General features: G+C 30.0%; 2 protein-coding genes across 5 annotated transcripts; both read left to right on the forward strand.

Annotated features, from left to right (window-relative positions):
- Positions 1 to 9,402: 9,402 nt before the first annotated feature.
- Positions 9,403 to 13,808, forward strand: LOC120281414 (peptide methionine sulfoxide reductase B1, chloroplastic). Of its 4 annotated transcripts, none has more exons than XR_005542561.1 (6): positions 9,403 to 9,592; positions 11,377 to 11,488; positions 11,584 to 11,649; positions 11,737 to 11,934; positions 12,017 to 12,097; positions 13,748 to 13,808. XR_005542561.1 is itself a non-coding variant. In XM_039288258.1 (5 exons), the coding sequence occupies exons 1-5, from the start codon at positions 9,427 to 9,429 to the stop codon at positions 12,045 to 12,047; spliced, it is 573 nt and encodes a 190-aa protein (XP_039144192.1). In that variant the 5' UTR covers positions 9,403 to 9,426; the 3' UTR covers positions 12,048 to 12,256. The 4 variants fall into 4 exon arrangements, 1 of the variants encoding a protein (XP_039144192.1); XR_005542562.1 differs by lacking the exon at positions 13,748 to 13,808 and adding an exon at positions 12,262 to 12,542; XR_005542560.1 differs by lacking the exon at positions 13,748 to 13,808 and adding an exon at positions 12,294 to 12,459.
- Positions 13,809 to 17,604: 3,796 nt separating this feature from the next.
- Positions 17,605 to 19,936, forward strand: LOC120280081 (probable WRKY transcription factor 31). Its single transcript, XM_039286811.1, has 6 exons — positions 17,605 to 17,967; positions 18,072 to 18,173; positions 18,279 to 18,446; positions 18,563 to 18,850; positions 18,934 to 19,047; positions 19,124 to 19,936. The coding sequence occupies exons 1-6, from the start codon at positions 17,782 to 17,784 to the stop codon at positions 19,757 to 19,759; spliced, it is 1,494 nt and encodes a 497-aa protein (XP_039142745.1). The 5' UTR covers positions 17,605 to 17,781; the 3' UTR covers positions 19,760 to 19,936.
- The last annotated feature ends 1,228 nt before the right edge of the window (positions 19,937 to 21,164 follow it).

The raw sequence follows: 21,164 nt of genomic DNA on the forward strand, positions 1-21,164 counted from the left end.
TATATATATATATTCTCATATATATTATTTTTTTAAAAATATCTCTCTCTCAATCCCTCTCCGCCTCCTCTCCCCGGTCGACCCCTTCTGAGCCCTCTCACCTTTATCTCTCTCTCTCTCTATATATATATATATATAGATATATATATTCTCATAGGTTTTTTTTATTTTTATTTTTTTTAAATATCTCTCTCTCTCTCTCTCCATGTTTAATTCTTCATAGATTTTTTTCATTTTTATTTTTTTTAAATATCTCTCTCTCTATCTTTAATTCTTCATAGATTTTTTTTTATTTTTTTAAATGTCTCTCTTTATCACTATATCATCATAGAATTTTTATTTTTATTTTTTTAAATATTTTTTTAGGTTTTTATTTTTATTTTAAAAAAAATCATTTGTTTTCAAAGTAATAGCTATAGTCTAAAATATAATAATATTTTTAAAAATATTTACAAAATTTATTATTTAATCTATGAATATGTTATAAATTACTTTAAAAAAACCAATTAATTTATTTAATATATAAAATTATATTATTAGTAGAATTTTTTAAAAATTATTGTTTTGACACTTAATTTTTATAAACTAAAATATAAATTAATATTTAAATAAATTTAAAAAATTATAAAAATTTTATTAATTGAATTTATGGGTGAATTAAATAACGCATGAATGATAAACTTCATTTTTATAAATATACCTACAATGTGTTCGATTAAATGCCTTAATGAGGTAAAATGTTGAAAATATCAAATATTAATATGTATCATAAATTCATAATGTATATATGTATAACTAAATAATGTCACAATATCGCACTATTTTGTATGGAATACAATTGTTATGTTGATTGAAATAATTTTTTGACATTTTACCCTCAGCCCCTCCCATGAATAAGTCCTGGTTCCGTCCCTGATTGCGGTGAGTTTCAAACACTTCATTTTCCTTGTCGCCATGTTCTTGCAGCGTGTGCATATATTCATCTACATTGGCAGGCATATGTAGATAATGTTTATAGGCTTGAGACAATTTTTAATGTATACCAGAAAGAGTTTCAGCCAATGTCAAATGAGAGATACTGGAACCCCTATAATGGTCCACATTTATATCCTGATCTTACAATGCGAAGACCATCTTCAGGACGTCCAAAATCCAGTAGAATTCGTAATGAAATGGACATAAGAGAAGGCGGTCAACCAAAGCGTTGTGGTTTATGTCGCAATGAAGGTCATAATCGTCGAATTGTTCGAATGCTGCTGGTCCAAGTCGTATGCCGTAATGTAACCTAAATATTGTATTTATTGAATTATTTTATAATATATGTAATTGTTTTAGTTCATTCAAAATATCAAGTGAGTTTGGTTTAGTTATGGGAGTAATTTTTACATGTGAAATTTTTTTTAATATTTAAAATTTTATTATGATGAAAAAATATTAAAAATATTTATTTAAATTATTAATCATCAGTTACAATTAGTAAAAGTAGAAATAACATAGCGAAAAATTAATGAAAACTATAAGGGTTTAGATGTAAATTTTTTTTTAATTTAAAACCTACCAGGACCGGCAGATTTTTAAAAAATACAAATTCAATATTAAAAAAATAGCTGGCCCTCTGTTTTTTAAAAAAAAATAAATATTAAATATTAAAAAACATGGTGGGACCGGTAATTTAAAAAAATAAAAATAAAAAATAAAAAATACGTATTTCCGTAAATAATTACAATATGCTTATTTTGGGAATTAAATATTAAAACATGTTTATTTTAATAAATTAGCCTAGAAGTGGTACACTTACCTCTATTTGAGGCTTAAATAAAATACATCTAAATTCTAAAATAATTTGTATAATATTATTTGTTCAAAGATATACTAATATTTTAAGTTGTTAGACAACCTTTTTTTTTTCTTGATTTTTAGGTTTTATAATTAAAATTTTCATTCAAAAAGTTTACACATATATATTTTTATTAGTTTTCTACTGATAATATAAAATTTGTTTTGATTAATATACCAAATGTAAAGTCATCCATATTGTGAATTTTGTCTTGATATTTTAGTTTTCTCCAACATCTAAAACTAATTTATCACAAAGTTATTAAAACTTCTCATCAAAGAAAATAATAAAAATATTGTGCAAATAAAAAAGATTAAATTAAACCTTTTCCATACCACATTAGCATTTCTCATTCACAGCTTCGAATAAGACAAGCACATTTATTAAAAAAATCAATTTTACGTGGGTAAGAATATCTTTAGTTTCATTTAAAGAAAAATCAAATGAATGTAAATTCTAAATACATAATTATAGAACAATGCAGCATTCATCTGTAACAGCAAATATGAATTTCAAAATGGGAACTACAGCATTCCTCGTTAGCATTTAATATTTTAGTTTTCTCCAACATCTAAAAATAATTTATTACAAAGTTATTAAAACTTCTCATAAAAAAAATAGCAATAAAATTGGGAGAGTTGGAAGCTTAAGTTGGCATTATATAACAAACAAGGAGATGACGTGACAAAATCAATGGTGGCATGGCAAATAAAATGACTGGGTAAACAAGGTGACAAGAATGATGATGTGACAAGAAGAGACTAGAAGATCTTGGTAGGAGCTTATGATTATGTTGAGTCCAACCCATTTGGTGGGTTGCATGAATAAATGGGATCCAAGCCCATTGTTGAAAAAAAATGAAGCTATGTCAATAGTGGAACTCATGTGATTGGTATTTCACATGGAGTTAAAACTCTTATTTGTTTGGATGAGAGATGAGTGTGATGTAGATTGCAATTGAGAGAGAGAGAAAGGAAGCCATCAAGAGAAAACCAAGTGAAGAAAAAAGAAATGTGTGAGTTAGAGCAAGAAGATTGGACGGCGATACTGAGCCAAATCTCACTCAAATTCTGGGTGGAGGACCCTTGCAAGTAACTCTACTTATTGGTTAGGTTTGATCTTTCCTTTGATCATTACTTGATGTTTGTTTGCTATCCATGATGATGATGATGCTTGTATCATTGATACCCTCTTAGTGTATGTTTGTTGGCCATTGGGCTTATAATCCTCTAGTGAGCTAGAAAGAACTCTTGTAATCCTTGTTGACATAGTGGAAAGGATTGTTAAGTGGCCTTAGGGTCCCGTGGTTTTTCACCCCTTGATTGAAGGGGTTTTCCACGCCAAATTGTGTGTCTTTGAGTTTTGTTATCGTTTGATACTTCTATTGTGTAGAATAGATACAATTTTGTACTCAAAGTGGGGAAGGACAAGAAGATCCAGAAAATTCCGAGGAAGCACGGTCTGCTACAGTAACCATGCTTGGACCATGCTTATTCCAAAACCTGAATTTTCTTCAAATGCTACAGTGCATGTACTACAGGGAATGGAGCACGAGTGTGCTTCACGCCGTGATTATTTTGGGATAATTTGGTTTCAGAACTTTTCTTCCTATGCTACAGTGGAAATGCTAAAGTGTTGTGGCTATATTGCATTTTCTACAGTGTTGGAGCTACAGAAGCAGTAATACAATGTCAAGTTCACGGCGTACTTCAAGCCGTGATTCTCTCGGGATAGAGTTTGGTTTCAGAACTCAACTTCTAGTGCTATAGTAACTGTGTTTCAGTAACAGTGCACGGTCGCTATAGTACCGTGTTTGCTACAGTATTTTTCAAAGAAACTCTCACACTTGTGATCACGTCATTTCTCCCTAATAGATTGAAAGATTTCTCTCAATAAACCATATAGAAAAGATATTGAAAGTTTATCTTTGGAAAGAGTATCAAGGTAATAGAATCTCTCTTCAAGAGCTAGTTTATTTTAGATATGATTTAATGTATCTTCGGTAAGATCCAAGATGATAAATCTATCTTTGGTAAACTCTTTTCTCATGAGAGGTTTATTTCTAAAAAGATGAATAATCTATTGTTGGCAAAGATCATCATAAAGAGACCAAAGATTGCATGGAGCTTAGTTGGGTGTGGAGCTATTTGAAGACAAAATCTATTTAAGGACACAAGACATCTATGGCAAGATTTGATAGAAGATTGAAGACCCAAGCTTGGAAGATATTGAAGATCTAAACTTGGACGAGAGGAGATCACGTTTAATAATAATATATTGAAAAACCAAACTTCGATGAGAGGAGATCAAGTTTGAATATTTTGTGAAGGCCAAATTTGGACTAAATTTGGAAAGAAGATCGGGGAAATATTTGGAGACCATCTTTAGTAAGATGGAATTCACTCCTTGGTGGGTGCGACCCTCAGGAGAACGACCTGCTGGTATGACGTGAGGAAGGATGCTAGTTGCTAATGGTAGGAGCTCTGGAGGAGTGGACTGCATTGACATGAACTAGAGCAACTGGGAGGGTTGGAGATATCGCAAGTCATGTTGCAACGAGAGCTGAAATTCAGTCAGGATCAATAGAAGGGCCGCGTTTCAAGCTCGGTTAAAACTGGAGTTGCAATGTCTAACTTTGGAAAGTGTCCAAGTTAGGAAGCCGCTGAGAATCTAAAAGAGGAAGTTTTGTTGGGACGTAGTAACATCTATCTAAGATACCAAGCTTTGAAATTTAGGATGAGCCACGAGTGAGAGAATCTAGTGGGTGGATTGAGGAGAGTGGGCATCGAGCAATCTAGAGAGAGTTATTCCTTGTTGGGAAAGAGAGAGCGACTGTTGTAACTCTTTTTCCTTTTCCTCCTTTAAGTGAATTGTTTTCGGCGGGCTAGGCCCCCCAGACGTAGACATGTTGTGCCAAACTGGGTAACGAATTTTGTGTGTTTCTTTTCTCTTGCATGATTGATTATGTGTGATTGCATTACATGAGAATTTGAGAAAAAGAATATCACACCTCTACCCCTCCGGAACTAACAAAAATTTTGTGCGAACTATATAACCATGAGACATATAAAAGGCATGAAATTGTCATGAGATTTATTAATATTTGGTTGTAATCCTAAATGAACAAAATCTCTCGTTTTGCTTTGAATTTTTTACAATTGTAAGGTTTCCTTGGTAAAATTGTATACAGATATACAATAAAAACTCTAACTCCTTACAATAAAAATAGTTGAAATATCGTGGTTTTAAAAAATCTGATGGACATTTATTACCAAAATAAATAAGTGCAATTAAATTTTTTTCAATTACTAATACATATTTAATCTAAATAAAAATTTATTAACAAATTTTTTTCCTTCAAATTATTTATTATATAAGTAACAAATAATAATGAATAGCATTTATATATTATATATCCTATAATTAAAAAAAATTATAATTCTAAATAATATTCAAAATGGTTTTTATTAACCTAATATTTACCAGAATGACCCAACGGTTGAATCATTTAATTCAAGACCCAAATCCTAGTAAGGTCTGATGATTGAGGTAATTCTAATAATTATACGCCAAATAATGTACAAATTGTTAGTGTACTATTTTCTTATAAAATAAAAATATTATATAATAATTGTAATTTGTTTGAAATATCTAATGAAACATTTAATACATATAAATAAATAAATAAATAAAATATTTCTCATTACTGAATATCACATTTAATGTAAATAAAGACTTAAATACGATAAAAAAAAATTTTAAAAAAAATCTTCCCTAAAACCCTCTATGTTGGGAATATAATACTATTTCACACATAAATATGTATAGATTTTTTATTATTATTATTTTATTATATTATTATTATTATTTATTTTTTTAAAATGAGCGAGTAAACAGCTAAAAAAGGTATGGGCGTATATAAGCTTCAGCAAAACAAAATGGGGGCGAGATCCACACACAAATTGGTGTTGGGACTATTCACACACAACCACTACTTACACTTCTATAAATGTGTCTGCTCATAATTCGAACTCTCACCACTTATAAAAAATTTTAATACAGACTCTATTACTAATAGACCACTTGGTCGATAGTTTATATCGACAGATGTTATAAAAATTCCATACCACATTAGCATTTCCGATCCACAGCTTCCAAAATGACAAAGTACGGTTATGACAGAATCCATTATTCATAGGCTAGAGTATCTTTGGTTTCATTTAGGGGGCGTTTGGTTGGATGTAATTCTAAATACAGTGGATTTCTAGTTACAATGTAATTAGAAATACTTGGTTTTCAAAATACAGTGCAGTCAAATCTTGTGTTTGGTTGGATGTAACTGAAATTACTATATATATGTATATGTGTAAAAATACGTATGAGTATATATATGTATATATGTATGTGTATGTGTATATATACGTATATGAAAATAATTGTATATATATGTATAAGTATATGTATATATTCATATATGTATATGAGTATGTATATGTATATGTGTAAAAATACATGTATATGTTTATATAAATATATAAATGTATATGTATGTGTATGTGTATGTGTATATATACATTGGTTTTCAACTCCCGGGATTTGGTTTTACACTCAATTTGGGCGTAAAACCAAATACACCAAAAAAGCTATTGTAATGTAATCCCAATTATATCAGGGTTTGCAAATACACTCAAACAAACAATGAATTTCATAAAGTAAAGTATTTGGTTTTACATGTAAAACCAAATACACCCAAACAAACACACCCTTAAAGAAAAATCAAATGCATGTAAATTCTAAATACATAATTATAGAACAATGGAGTATTCATCTATAACAGATGAGCAAATGTAAATTTTACATGGGATCTGCAGTAGGATAGCATTTTGTGTAAAAGTTTGTAATTATGTCATAGCAAAATAGGAATATAATACCAAAATATTAGGTACATACATGATACAATTATTAATCATATATGACTTTCTAAACACATACACCACCCATATATGAAGCATGTAATACAATACGACCCATTTAATTCTCTTAATCTATAATTAAGTCATGTAATATAACACAACCCACTTAACACTTTTATAATTGGGTCATGTCATATTACACACTTAACACTTTTATAATTGAGTCGTGCAACATGACACAATCCATTTAACATGCTTTTATACAAACTTGATGAATTAACAATGACAAAAACTTAAATTAAATCTAAAATATATCAGTTCAAAATCCAACAAACATATATCAATACTTAGATACTTAAGTCCAACATATATAAGTATTTAAATATCTAAAATTCAATATATATATATATCGGCTATAATTATAATTTTTTTACCTTTATATTTGTGTTAATCATGTTTTCCACAAGTTGACAAAATTACAATACAAAATCATTTAATTTAAGCATGTCTCAATTATGTCAACCCGTTTATAACACAAACTCATTTATATTAAATTCATACATGCTTAAATAGTGCCATGTAATATTGTGTAATTTTATAAGTACCCATTTTACCACCCCTAATCAAGCATTCGTTAATCTCTAAGTAGGACAACTATGCTACAAGTTATGCATAAGATAGAAAGAATAAAATATATAATATCGAATGAAGGAAACATACCGTGATTGTAAAAGTGATCCAAAAAACTTTGTTTCAAACTGATGAATATATATATATATATATATTATAAATTTCTTTGTATGAACAGTGTCATTCACAAGGCAACTTGTCTAGATGACATTACTTTCAAATGAGAACTTTGCTAAGAAATCAAATAATGAAAAATCCACTGTTATCAGCATATCACCTTTAACTTGGGCAGTAAATAAATAGGAAACATTGTGGTAATTGATGATGTGCTTATGCTTAAAAATAAGAATGAGATGAGATGGCAAGATACACATCATAACAATTCAAATAATTTTTATCCTAAAAAAATATACCTATAAAAAAATTAATAATCTATAAAAATTATATCTAAAAAAATTATATATTTTAAATTTTTAATTAATAATTAAATATTGATATTTCAGGAATACAATTAAGAAAATTTATAATTACTTAAATTTATTCCAAGTAATAATTTTTTTTCAAAAAAATATAATTAAATTTTAAAAATATTGATTAAATATTCATTAAACCCTAATCCTATAAATAAGTATCTCTATAATATAGTTTTAAACAAATATTATACATAGACATATACATATACATAAAAATTATTTATCATTTGTTCAAATCATTTTAAAGGAAAAATATTTTTTTTAATAAAATATAAATTTAGTAACGGAAGTTTGTTTCTGTTTCTAATTTAAAAACAAAATTATGTTCCGTTTCTAATATTAGAAACATATTTGTAATCAGTTATTAATTTACAAGCGGATTACAAATCTATTTTTAATTAACAAATGGATTAGCAATGGATGAAATTTATGTTTCAAATTTTGAAACGGATGTAAATTTCGTTTCTAAAACTGAGATCCATTACTAATTGATTGCTAATTAGCTACAGAATAAACTTGTTGCTAAATTACTATTACTAAATCAATAATTTCTTGTAGTGCATGGTGCACAATATAATTGAAGGTATTATGATTTTTGCTGAAACTTCAAGCAAAATTGAAAACGCTCCAATAAAGATACACATCTTCTTAATTTTGTTTTTCAATGCATTATCATACTACTCTACAAACTACATCAAAGATATTATTAGACCAACATAAACATTTATACTTTCACTTTTTTAAATAAAAGACATTCCAGTTTTAAAAATTTCTTTAAAACATCCAAATTATAGCAAAAATTTAATGACATATATATAAATTTATCAAATATGAGAGCAAGAGGGAAGATGAAGAAGTGAAGTACAAGCTCAAATCTTTTCATCTCCCTCTTAGTTTAAAGTTAGTGTTAAAGAACCAAAGAATTTGGGAGTGCCGAAATTTTTTAAAAGTTTTAACAAAAAATCAATGGTGTCTTAATTTGTTGGTACCAAATCTTTTACCTAAGATTTTCATTTTAATGACTCAAGATCAAACTCTAAAACCCACACAAAGTAAAATAAAATTATAACAAAATGTTAATGAAAAAAATGCAATTAATTTCCATAATTACCATTCCATCTTGTTACATGTGTGCCTCACAAATTTTCTCATTTACTTTTATTAATGGCATGATGGTATATTTCAATTTAAACTGCACTATACTCATAAATTATTATCAATTTTTAAATCATATTATTTATGTATAAAATTCAATAAAAAGATAATTATATATTTTGAATATGGAGATAAATAATAAATTTCTCTTAAATTATCCATATTATAATTAGTTTATTCAATAAGGCTGACAAGATGGTTCTAGATGGCGCGAATGTCCACGTGTGAAGACAAGGAATGGAAACGTGTACAAATGGTAACCATTTTAATTTTAATTTTTTCAGGGTTATGAAAGAAAAAAAAAATGACAAACAGGCTGACACGTAAACAATTTGTATCCATTGAAAATACGAGTTTCTTCAGGGTTATAAATGCAAAAACATTGAAAACCTAGAAAATAGTTTTGAAGCTCACTCTAATGGCGACCACTGGGTTTGCTCTCCCGTTTGCTGGGAAACTCGGCTCACCATTGTTGCGTTCGAAGCCCTCACCGCTCCTCTCCATCCCTCATAGCTTCAGGAAGCCTTTGTCCTTGCGCGTGATGGGTTCTGCCTCCTCTTCTCAGAGACCAGAGAAATTGCAAGGTCTGTATCTATGTATCTATATATCTATTGATCCTTTTGAATTTTTGATTTGTTTTTCTTGTTTCTGAGAATTGAATTTTAGTTTATTGTTTTTGTGATTATTTGATATCATGGATGCGTTTGGATTTGTGGAATTTTGAGTGAGATTTATCATGTGTTAGTGATTAGGGCATGGTGAATTGTAAATTTGGGGGTGTTTTGATTTTGAGATTTATATTTTTGTTGTTCTTATTGTTGTTGTTATTCGTTTTCATCTAGGAGCAATATCAAGGCTAGCATTTAGCTATTTGTCTATTAATGTGTTGTTTTGAGTGTTTGATTTGTTTTTCTTGTTTCTATGTGGGATGTGTTTGGATTTGTGGAATTTAGAGTGAGGTTTTTCATCTATAACTGATTGGAGCATTGGTGTTTTTGTGGTTCTACTTATCGTCCATGTTGAGTCAATTTATCTTATATCAAGAAAATAGGGAAATGCATTTGGAATGTAGAAAATGGTGGAATTGAAGGGGAAAACAAAAGAATTTTTCTTTTCCTTTTTATAATTTGGTTGTCCATTTAATTTTTGTTTCATCTAATAAGATAGAAGCAAGTAGTATCCCTTTTTAATTTCTTTATTTCTGTTCTATTCTCTCTTAATGCAAAGTCAGCTGAAGAGTTTGTGCTTGGTTTATGTTGTAGTAATGGAGCCTGCGCTTGCTGTTTTTAACACCACAAAAAGGTGGAAAAAATTATGGAGGGAGTAGATAGCAATGAGTTACAATAGAAGACATAAGAATTAGAGTTGGTTGAATGTATTTTCTGAAAGAACCCAATGCTTTCTTGGTAAGGCTGCATAAAAATATGCTACTGATGTAGGTAAAGCTAAAACAACAGTAGTATTTATATCATTCATGGGCACAGCTAACTCCCTGTGAGGTAACTGCATGATTTTGCAAGGGTAAAAAAGCACAGGAGCAGTTTAAAACAAAATGAACAGGAACGTGGTTCCATTAAATGGAACCCATGACCATATTCTTCTCCAATTTGGGCTTTGCTTGAATCTCAAATAAATTCGAGGACATATTTAGAGAAATTATGAGCACTGCTCGGAATGGTTTGTGGATTCTGAATAACTATGATGACTGAACCTAATATGATAGCATTTCAGCCCAAGAAGTTATAAGTACTTGGGCTGAGATGATCAAGAAGTCTTCCCTGAAAACAGAGAGGATCTTAAAGGTGGTGGATTTTGACAACAAACTCTCAAAAGCCATCTCTTTTTTTTTTTTTTTCTAAAAAAACCATAGAATGCAAATCTTTAAGGTGTATAAGATGTTTCATTCTCACCATTTTGTATGAGTAAGACACATTATGAAAGATGTATCTGTCAAACTGGAAATTAATATGAAAACTTGGGACATGAATCCACAATTACTTTGAAGGATAGGTTTTTTAATTTCAATAAGCCATACGAGGTGATGCAAAGAATATTATAGAGACAGATAATCATTGGTTGATAATCACTCCCATTGTTGGCATGCTTGTTAGTTGGAACTTGGCCAGAATCTGATAATCCAATGTATTATATCTGGATGTGTTTCAGATAGAAGTGCATTTATGTGTCATCCTTATATCTCATACCAAAGCATTCTGTTTTGTAATTTTTTTTATAAAGAATTACATATAACTTGTTTCTCGTTACCTTTATTTCTTGTAAAAAACCTTGTTCTTCTCTCCGAATTCTCATAGTCCAACTGTCAGCCGTGAATTTCATTGAAAGAAGTATTTTGCATTGGCCTTTGCAGAGGCAGGTAAATCTAACTTTACTTCCCTGAGTGAGGACGAGTGGAAGTCACGTCTTACCGAGGAACAATATAAAGTAACTCGGCAAAAGGGCACTGAGAGAGCATTTACTGGGTATAATCCTCCATTCCTTATGCCTCTTAGATACGGATTTTAACTCTATTGAATTTTAATGACCCTTAATAATAAATGATGATATGTGGTATCAGGCAATATTGGAACACAAAAACCACAGGAACTTACCATTGCATATGCTGTGACACGCCATTATTTGAGTATGTGTTTGCAGTTTTTGAACCAGACCATGCTTGTTAGTTACATTGCTGCATTGCTTAAGCATATGTCATGTTGGTCATTTCCAGATCTACGGCAAAGTTTGACAGTGGAACTGGGTGGCCATCCTACTATGAACCAATCGGAAACAATGTAAAATCCAAGCTAGACATGTCTATCATTATCATGCCCCGGAGTGAAGTCCTCTGTGCTGTTTGTGATGCTCATCTTGGTCACGTCTTTGATGATGGGCCACCACCAACTGGGAAGCGATATTGCATCAATAGGTGAACGCCCTCGTCTTTTATTTATCTTCTAAAATTGTCATATGCTTTAATCTGACAACCTGAGCTTGAATCATTTTTGCAGTGCATCTCTTAAGCTGATACCAAAAGAATAGACATGCTCAAGCTTATAATATCTTGGAACACACATTACATCGAATTATAGGTATGTATATGATGTATTAGTTGGTTTATATGCAAAGGACAAGCATTATACTGAATCTTGAATGTATATGCGTGACAATGTTTGGTGACATATGTGACATTTGAATGTGTGCAATTTGTTAGTCACCAGCGATTTAAAGATATCATGTTTTGAAAATCATACAGATGAATTCCTTGCTGATATTTACCTCAATCAGGTATGGTCTTGACTCTTGAGAGGGCAAAAAAAAAAGCAGAAAGAAAATGGAAAAGAAATAGTATGTATATATATAAAGAGTTTTCTTCGGTTGTTTAACCTTTTTGTATGTCACATTTGAATATTCTCTATGTCACATTCAATTATTATCTGACGTGTTATGGATATATGGTAGATTGAACCGTAGAATTCTTAAGTGATCCTTTGACATTTCTCCAATACTTATACTTAAGGTCTCTTGAATGTTTAACTTTGGCATGCGGAGTAGAAAATTTAAACTCCTTAACTTCCAAGGAAAGAAAGTTACCTTGTTTCTTAACTAGAAGACTAAAATAGAAAGCATGAGTTGAAATTGTTTTTAACAGTGATAGTGCTTGTAATTCTCTCATATCTAATTAAACAAACAAATTATAAAATAAATAAATAAACAAGCCAGTTCTTGCATAACACTGGTCAAGGGTAATTAGGTAAAATACATATTAGTTAGACCCAATCCTTGTTTTTATATAAATGTGGACAAGTTTGAGTTGGGAGGAAAATAAAATGCCAGTTCTTTTGTTATAGAAATGTTGGTGGTCATCCAATCCAAGTGTATCAGAGCTTTATGTATTAACATTAATAATTACTAAATTAACCGTTTGAATTGATTTATTTATTTATTTTCCTTGGATAAACATTTATGTGCGGGTCTTAAAATTAGCAATTGAGTTAATTTTTCCCAAATGAAAATATTATTCAAGGAGCACGCATCATTTACGGACGTTTGTATCAATTGTTGGACTTAAAATTAGCAATTGAGTTATTTTTCCTAAACAAAAATATTATTCCAGGAGCATGTGTCGTTCGTATTTCGTATCAACTGTTAGATTTTAATCCAACAATTATACACTGTTCAATTAATAGTGTAATTATACATAGTGAAAGTGGAATGTATAGTGTTTTAATTAAAACCGTAGATCGTAATCATAATAGTAATTCAATTAATCTAAATCATTCATTCCTATTTTTACCGGCACCTAGAGGAACTAATCTTTAAAAAAACATAGATGAGTGAACCTTTTGTGTTTGCCTCTCTCTCTACCACAATAACTGTACTTAGCTGTGGATGTTCATAGACGGACATTCTACAAATGTTTGCAGTTGGCATTTGCTCTTATTCTAAATTTTTAAAATAGTTATAATTTTTTGTATAAATAAATAGCTCTCACAAGAAACAGGTCGAAATGAATAATTTTTTTTACTGTTGGATGCAAATTGAATGCATATTAAATAGAACCTTGAAATGTTAGAGGTTGGTAACATGACATACCTGTATCCTTGCATACACATGATACATTCTTAATTATGAATTGACTAGTTTGAGACTTTTGAGTAGTTAGCTGCAACATGTGAGACACTAAGACTGGAAGATTAGGATTCAAAGTTCTAAGGCATGTCTGATGAACTTATGAGCAGAGTTTGAAAAGAGAAAGCATAAAAGAAAAAGGAGGTTGGGTCTGCGCCGTAGTGTTTGACTTTGACATGAAGAGGAAAAAAACTAGCTTTTGATTTTTAGTGAAGTCTCAAGTTGTATTCAGAGAGAACATGGGCAGGTCTAAATCACATTTATTATTGTCACATTATAAGTATTTCATATTTCTATCTCTTTCTCTCTCTGTGACCATGTTTATCACCATCTCTTTCTCATCTGCTTATTATTCAATTCAGCATTCTCTTTTGGAATTATGTTCAAACACTGATGTCTATAGGTTGATTTTAGAACATGTTATGCCATGGAATATGCTTGTTTTATTTAATTGTTATCTGACTGATTTTTGTCATGAGCTCATATTATTATCATTTTTATTAGTACTGTCATAACTAATTTGATATTTTGTTGTAATTCTCTGGTAGATTTTAAAGTATGGTATATGTTCATTATTTGTTTTGTTATGAAGATTAAAACTGCTGCTTTTTTTTTTTAAGAGTTCATTGACCAAAAAAAAGTAGATGAAATTGGTATACACTGTCAGCAATTAAAATTTTAGATATTATGAATTTTGTTATTATTTTGCTTATAAACGACTCTTAAGATTGTCTATTTAATGGTCATAAATTAGTAGTAATAATGATGAGAAATCATTTGTAATTCTTTATTTTGAGAACATATGGTAAATTAATACAATTATTTCAGATCTTAATTCATGTATATATATATATATATATATATATATTGATAAAAGTTTAATTACCAACCAAACAATTCACACAAACAAAACATGGCTAAAATGGGAAAGAAAAAGTTAGTGTCGGCAAAGACAAAACTAAGCAGACAAATAAAGGAGAAAAGAAAGACTTTAGAAACAACATCAACTACATAAGATCCTTTGCTTGCTTGATTAGGACATTGACCAAAATGCCATTCCAGTAAATTAACATGCTAACTACTAAGACTAGAAATTTTTTACAATTTGCATTAGAAAGCTAAGTTTGTTCTTTTCCCACACTGTTTAATGTTTAATGTTTATTAACTATCTAATTATCATGTCAAGAAGGTCAAGGTCATATGTAGGTCTTAGCTGTGAGCATGTCATTCTCTTCTGTTATTGGTTGCCTTGAATTATATATTATAAAAGTTATATATCTTAGTCAATGAAAGGGTCTTTAAAGTATTATGATTTCCATACCAAATCTTCTTTGAAGTTTCTCTTGTTGATTAAAATAAAGAATATTAATGTGAAGAGAGAAGACTATGTTGTGAGGTGGTAGAGTTAGTCAAGCATTTGTGGAGAAATAGAAAGGTTGTGGTACCCATTTTTATTATTTAAGTCTTTGCATGCTAACACTTAGCTTGTTTGTTGGATAGATGTGAACCATGAGTTTGTCTTATTTAATTGATATTTTCATTCAATATCCACATGTGACTATGTGAGAGTTTAGAGGAAATTTTGATTGAATATTCATCAGACTTCAGGGTTCCTTTTTTTTTTTTTTAAATAAAAAACTCATAATAATTATGTTAATTAGAAACCTCACCAATCAATTACCAATTTTACATAATAATCAATCATTTTAAGAATATAATTTTAATTATAAAATGTTTTGTTTAATTTTTGTTAATATGAAAGTTTGGTCAGTTATAACTTTATATAGAAAATTTTATTCATAATAAAGTTTATTTAAAAAGTCTGATCAGTGATATCATTATAATTAAAATTTATAATCTTCATAAAATGGAATTCAAAGCAACTTTAATTTTTGAAAAAAAGGTAGACTTTTGATCATCTTAAAAGTCTTATCAATCATATATGAAATTCAATTGTTTTCTGTATAAAATGGAATCTAATGGCCGGCTGATTTGTTTTTAAGTCATTTTTATTGTACAGTGAACCAAGAAAGTCCTTTCTTTTTTTCATTTTTCCAAACTCTTCAATTAATTTTCTTTTTCCTCATTATTTTATGATTTACAAACTATTGAATAGTCTGCTAAAATATTGACTATTTTTAATTGCACATTAAGGTATGAAATATCAATTGTTATATTGCAATGATGGTGTAATTCTCTTTTTATGTGCATGAATTTTTCATAGAAAAATATTAATTTTCACATTCAAATAACATGAATCCCTAGTAGTTGATGAAGGAAACACAATAAAAAATAATTACATCATATTATTCTTTACACATATATAAAAAAAAATATATATAATTAAATAAAACTTTACCATAGACAATTAGAATACTTAAATTACAAATAAATTAGGATAAAACAATGAAACCAAAACGGTCGACATACCTCATTTCTGAATAAAATAAATCTCACAATTATCCAATCAATTTATTTCTATAATATCTAATTTTAATTAATATCTATTGAATAAAATTCACTCAATCCAAATAAAAGTTCTTTACATTATTTTTTTATTTATTTATTTATTTATTTAGTATTAGTAGTAGTAGGTTGAGGTATCCGGAGTCTTGTGGGAAGGTGAACTTATCCATTTATGTGTTCTTAGTGACCCAAATTTATGCCACGCCACTAATTGATGTTATTATTATTATTATTATTCAATAGTGTTCAAAAACAAATTAAATATTTTTATATTATATTTAAATTTTCATTTACATTAAATATAGTATTAATAATTGAAGAAATCTAATTACAAATAAATGTTTATAAATCTTTCAAAATCAAACTATGTCGAGAATCTCTGCCGTATATCTTTTGTTTAAAAACTCTCAAAATTATAAAAATAAGAGATTTATTAAATTATTATTATTAGTTTGCCTCCGGCTTTGTTTGGTTGGGGGAGGGAGGAGGGGTGAGGGGTGTGGGTGTTGTTTGGTTAGGGGAGTGAAGGGGATGAAAGGGGTGAGTCACCTCATAATCCACTCCCCAAATCGAGTCTTTTGGGGAGTGGATGTTTATTGTTTTTTTATTTTTTTAAATAATGTAAAATACCATTAATGCCCTTCACCTATATGTAGAATTCCTATTATATCTTATATATTAGTGATTGTTTGCTTGGGATTGTGAAAACATGAATATGTTTATCATGAACATAATTTTTTTTAAATATGAAAAAAAAAATAGGGCATACTTTCCAAGTATGTTTTCACCATTTTTTTTAAGTTTATGAAAAAAATATGACAAAAATAGGGTATGTTTGAATGATCATTGAGTGTTCACATTTTAATAAATATTTGTCAATTATAATCAAGATGTTATGACTCCTCATAATTTTTTTCAAATAAATATTTTTCCCTAATTATTGTGTGTGTTTTATAATGTTTATCATATATTATATATTGTGTTATTATTATTATTCTACAATTTATTATTATTATTATTATATATATGTATATTATTATCTTTTTATCAGATGCAAGAAATAGCTTAAATACACATTACACTTTTTCTCTCTCCTCCTCACTCCTCTTTTCAACTAAAAACTACTCCTCCACACCCGCTATGAACCAAACACAATATTTTCTCAAACCCCTCGTACCCCTCCGCTCACTCCCCTCACCACCCCTCCTATTTTATTGTACAATGGTAAAATAGTGAAATACATATTTTATTAGTTTGCCTCCATGTATTATTTTTAATAATAATAATAATAATAAAAAGGAAAAAGAACACGGCACCGCCGTAAGGTTGTAAAGCAAGCTATAAATCAATGGGCCCAAGTCAAAGTCAACGATGTTGACCACTTCTTTCTCTTTTGTCCTTCTTATCTTCATCTCTATCTTTCTCACGTGCAGCGGCGGCCCAATCGGTGAAGCTTTGTCCATCTTTCCTCTTCTCTTCTCATCATGCTTTGACTTCCATGAACCTCCCTAGAAACTCCCCCCATTAATTTGCTCACGCACCACATGACCTCATCCTCATCTCCTTCCTCCCTTCTTATCCCCCTCCTTTCTCATTCATGAAAACCTTTTCTTAGAGAACCTCTCAACTCTTCTTCTTCTTCTTCTTCTTCTTCTTCTTCTTTTTGTGAAAATCATTAATGGATCAAAGGCCTGGAACTGGTGGGCTTAGTTTCTTGATTCCAGCTGGTTCTTCCATGGATACTAACAAACGTGTTCATGATGAGATGGACTTCTTCTCTACTGACCATGAAAAGAAGATGAAGGTTAAGGATGACCCTCTTCTTCCTATCATCAAGAAAGAAGATCTCACCATTAATATTAATGTTAGTTCTTGTCTTCTCATCTACTTCTTTGTTCTTTTTTTTTTCTTCTTTAAATTGTTTTATATTGATTTTTTTTTTCTTTTTTGTGGGTTTTTTTTTTATAGACTGGTTTGCAGTTGTTAACTGCTAATACTGGGAGTGATCAGTCTACTTTGGATGATAGCTTGTCTTCATTAAATCAAGATGATAAGGAGTGTGAGAATGAGGTGAGTTTTCTTGTTTAATTTTAGATTTTTTTTTTTCTTCTTCTTTCTTTTTTATGATTTGGTTTATCAATATTGATTGTTATGTTTTTTTGGGTTTTTAATTAGTTGGAAGCTATGCAAGCTCAACTTGGGAAGATGAATGAAGAGAATCAAAGGTTGAGAGGGATGTTGAACCAGGTGACAAGTAACTACAATGCTCTTCAGATGCATCTCAATGCTTTGCTCCAACAAAAGAATCAAAGGATTAATGGACTTGTTCCTTCTCCATTCATGGTACCTTTTTCTTTTTTATATATACATTAATTATTACATAATAATTAAGAACTAAATCATTCATAGATCATATATATATATATATATATGATTGTTTTTTTTATTATGTTTATCAGAATCATGTAGATGCTAATAATGCTATCAAGAATGATCAAGAAACCATTGTTCCAAGACAGTTCATGGATCTTGGTCCTACTGCAACTGAAATTGATGAGCATTCTCATTCTTCAACTGGAGGTAGCAGAGAAAGATCATCTACTCCTCCCAATGATGTCGACATCGGTTCTATTGAAACTAATAATAATAACAACAACAACAACAACAACAAAGAGATAGCTCCGAAACAAGAAGCAACTATGAGGAAAGCCCGAGTTTCTGTTAGAGCTCGTTCCGAAGCTCCTATGGTATATTTTCATATTAAATTTATTCAATTGTATCTAATATGGTATCAAAGCAAGTTCTTGATGATCGCTTTACATTTGTTCAGATCACTGATGGATGTCAATGGAGGAAATACGGACAAAAAATGGCGAAAGGAAATCCATGCCCTCGAGCTTACTATCGATGCACAATGGCTACCGGTTGTCCAGTCCGAAAACAAGTAAGATATTTCACCGAGCCTAAATAATATGTTTGGTTTTTCAACTATTATTGATTGATTAATTCGATCATGATAGGTGCAAAGATGCGCAGAGGACCGATCGGTGTTGATAACAACATATGAAGGAACTCACAACCATCCATTGCCACCTGCGGCGATGGCAATGGCTTCAACAACCTCGGCAGCAGCATCAATGCTTCTTTCCGGCTCTATGTCGAGCTCCGACGGACTAATGAACTCCAATTTCTTAGCAAGAACCATGTTGCCTTGCTCATCTAGCATGGCCACCATTTCAGCTACAGCACCATTCCCTACTGTTACATTGGATCTTACTCACAGTGCTAATCCACTGCAATTGCAAAGGCCGACATCATCGCCGACGATGCAGTTATCTGCGCCGCAGCCGGTCTTTCAACCACAACTTTACAACCAGTCAAAGTTCACCGGACTTCAAATGTCACCGGATTTTGATGGTTCTCCATTAGCGAAACGTTCAACGACTACTCTTGCAGACACTGTGAGTGCCGCAACTGCGGCGATCACGTCGGACCCTAATTTCACCGCCGCACTTGCTGCAGCAATCACATCAATTATCGGCAGTGGCGGCGGCGCCGCCGGTGGTGGCAATTCTCACCAGATGAACAATAATGCAAATAATATCAACAAAAGTCTTGCAAATGGTCCATATACATCAAATTTTCCTGATACCTGATTGCTTCAAATTTACATATAATACATGTTTTCTTTTTCTTTTTGCTGAAAGGAGATATATAAATGAAACTTCTTTTGTTATTTATATATATATATATTGTTTTTTTTTTTTTTGCATATTAGTTTTGTGAAGTATTATGAATAATGAATAGAAGAAATGATGGGATACCTTCTTTCATGTTTGAAAGGTATTTATATATATATATATATATGGACAAGTTATATGAGAGGGAATTGCAAAGAAAATGTAAGTTACCATTCTTATGTGTTTTGTCTTTTTTTTTATTGATTGAGTTGGTGAAGGTTTTATTATTAATATTATTATTTCTCATGAATCCCTTGATTAGAGTTTGAAATGTATGGTTGGAACGTCAAGAAAAATGTACATGCACGTGAATAATGAGGGAGCATTGTAGTCTGACACGGAATTGTTATATATGACTTGAACCATTGCTTGTGCTGGTCCATTCTAGTCTTAATGGTTCATCTGTTTTCCAATTTTTAAATACACATACACACCTGGCATTCACATGAGGATAATCCTGTTTTGTGGGGTTTTTTTTTTCCATAGATTTGGACAAGTCTTATACCTCTCACTTTTCTGTTATAGAGTAATTTATCTCTCATTTAATAAAATAATTTTGTTTATAATTTATTAAAAATTACATGTAAATAAAAAAGTGCATGTAAAATTATTTTTTATAGTTTATAATCATTCTAATTGTGTATATTCATCTTAGATGGACATATCCCTTCTTTTTCCTGCTGTTTTTTTTCTCTTGAAGTTATAATTTTATTATAATTTGTACTAATCTTATTTTTATAATGGTTTTTTTTTCAATAAACATTGTTTATATTTTTATTGGGATGTATAGCTTTTATACAAAGTTAAAAAAAATATAGCTGTGATATTATGAAAACAATCAGCAAGCAAGTTGATAATCCATCCATCATGACACTATTTAATAAAATTGTGACTTATCAACTCTCATCAAAACTATATATATATAATGTACAAGTACAGATATATATTTTCCTTTCATATGTTTAACTTAAGTTAAAATTCAACTATAAGAAAGATGTAAAAGCTTGCCATGATACAACAAATTAGACATGTAACATTACTAAATATATTGTGCATTACGAAAGTACAAGACTTTTCTCATTAGAAGTTACGTTACATAAAAATAAGTATTGAGAAAAGTACATATGTACTAAAGATAAATTGTTTATTTATTTATTAAATGAATTGGATTCTAATGAAACATCAAACATAAAATGATTTCTCAGTATGAATGCAAGCGCATGATGATGCAAGCATGCAAACGCATGTGGTATAATAAGACTATTATTATGGTCCGTGTTTGAGTGTCCAAAGTTGACTACAAATAGAGATCAACAACTTT

Source organism: Dioscorea cayenensis, chromosome 17 (assembly GCF_009730915.1).
Source record: "Dioscorea cayenensis subsp. rotundata cultivar TDr96_F1 chromosome 17, TDr96_F1_v2_PseudoChromosome.rev07_lg8_w22 25.fasta, whole genome shotgun sequence".
Taxonomy (NCBI): domain Eukaryota; kingdom Viridiplantae; phylum Streptophyta; class Magnoliopsida; order Dioscoreales; family Dioscoreaceae; genus Dioscorea; species Dioscorea cayenensis.

Bases quoted from the DNA above. Each gene is read 5' to 3' on its own strand.
- LOC120280081 (XM_039286811.1), top strand. From the start codon at position 17,782: ATGGATCAAAGGCCTGGAACTGGTGGGCTTAGTTTCTTGATTCCAGCT. The intron at 18,174-18,278 runs GTGAGTTTTCTT...GTTTTTAATTAG, and splicing joins ATAAGGAGTGTGAGAATGAG to TTGGAAGCTATGCAAGCTCA. The intron at 18,447-18,562 runs GTACCTTTTTCT...TATGTTTATCAG, and splicing joins TTGTTCCTTCTCCATTCATG to AATCATGTAGATGCTAATAA.
- LOC120281414 (XM_039288258.1), top strand. From the start codon at position 9,427: ATGGCGACCACTGGGTTTGCTCTCCCGTTTGCTGGGAAACTCGGCTCA. The intron at 11,489-11,583 runs GTATAATCCTCC...ATGTGGTATCAG, and splicing joins ACTGAGAGAGCATTTACTGG to GCAATATTGGAACACAAAAA. The intron at 11,935-12,016 runs GTGAACGCCCTC...TCATTTTTGCAG, and splicing joins AAGCGATATTGCATCAATAG to TGCATCTCTTAAGCTGATAC.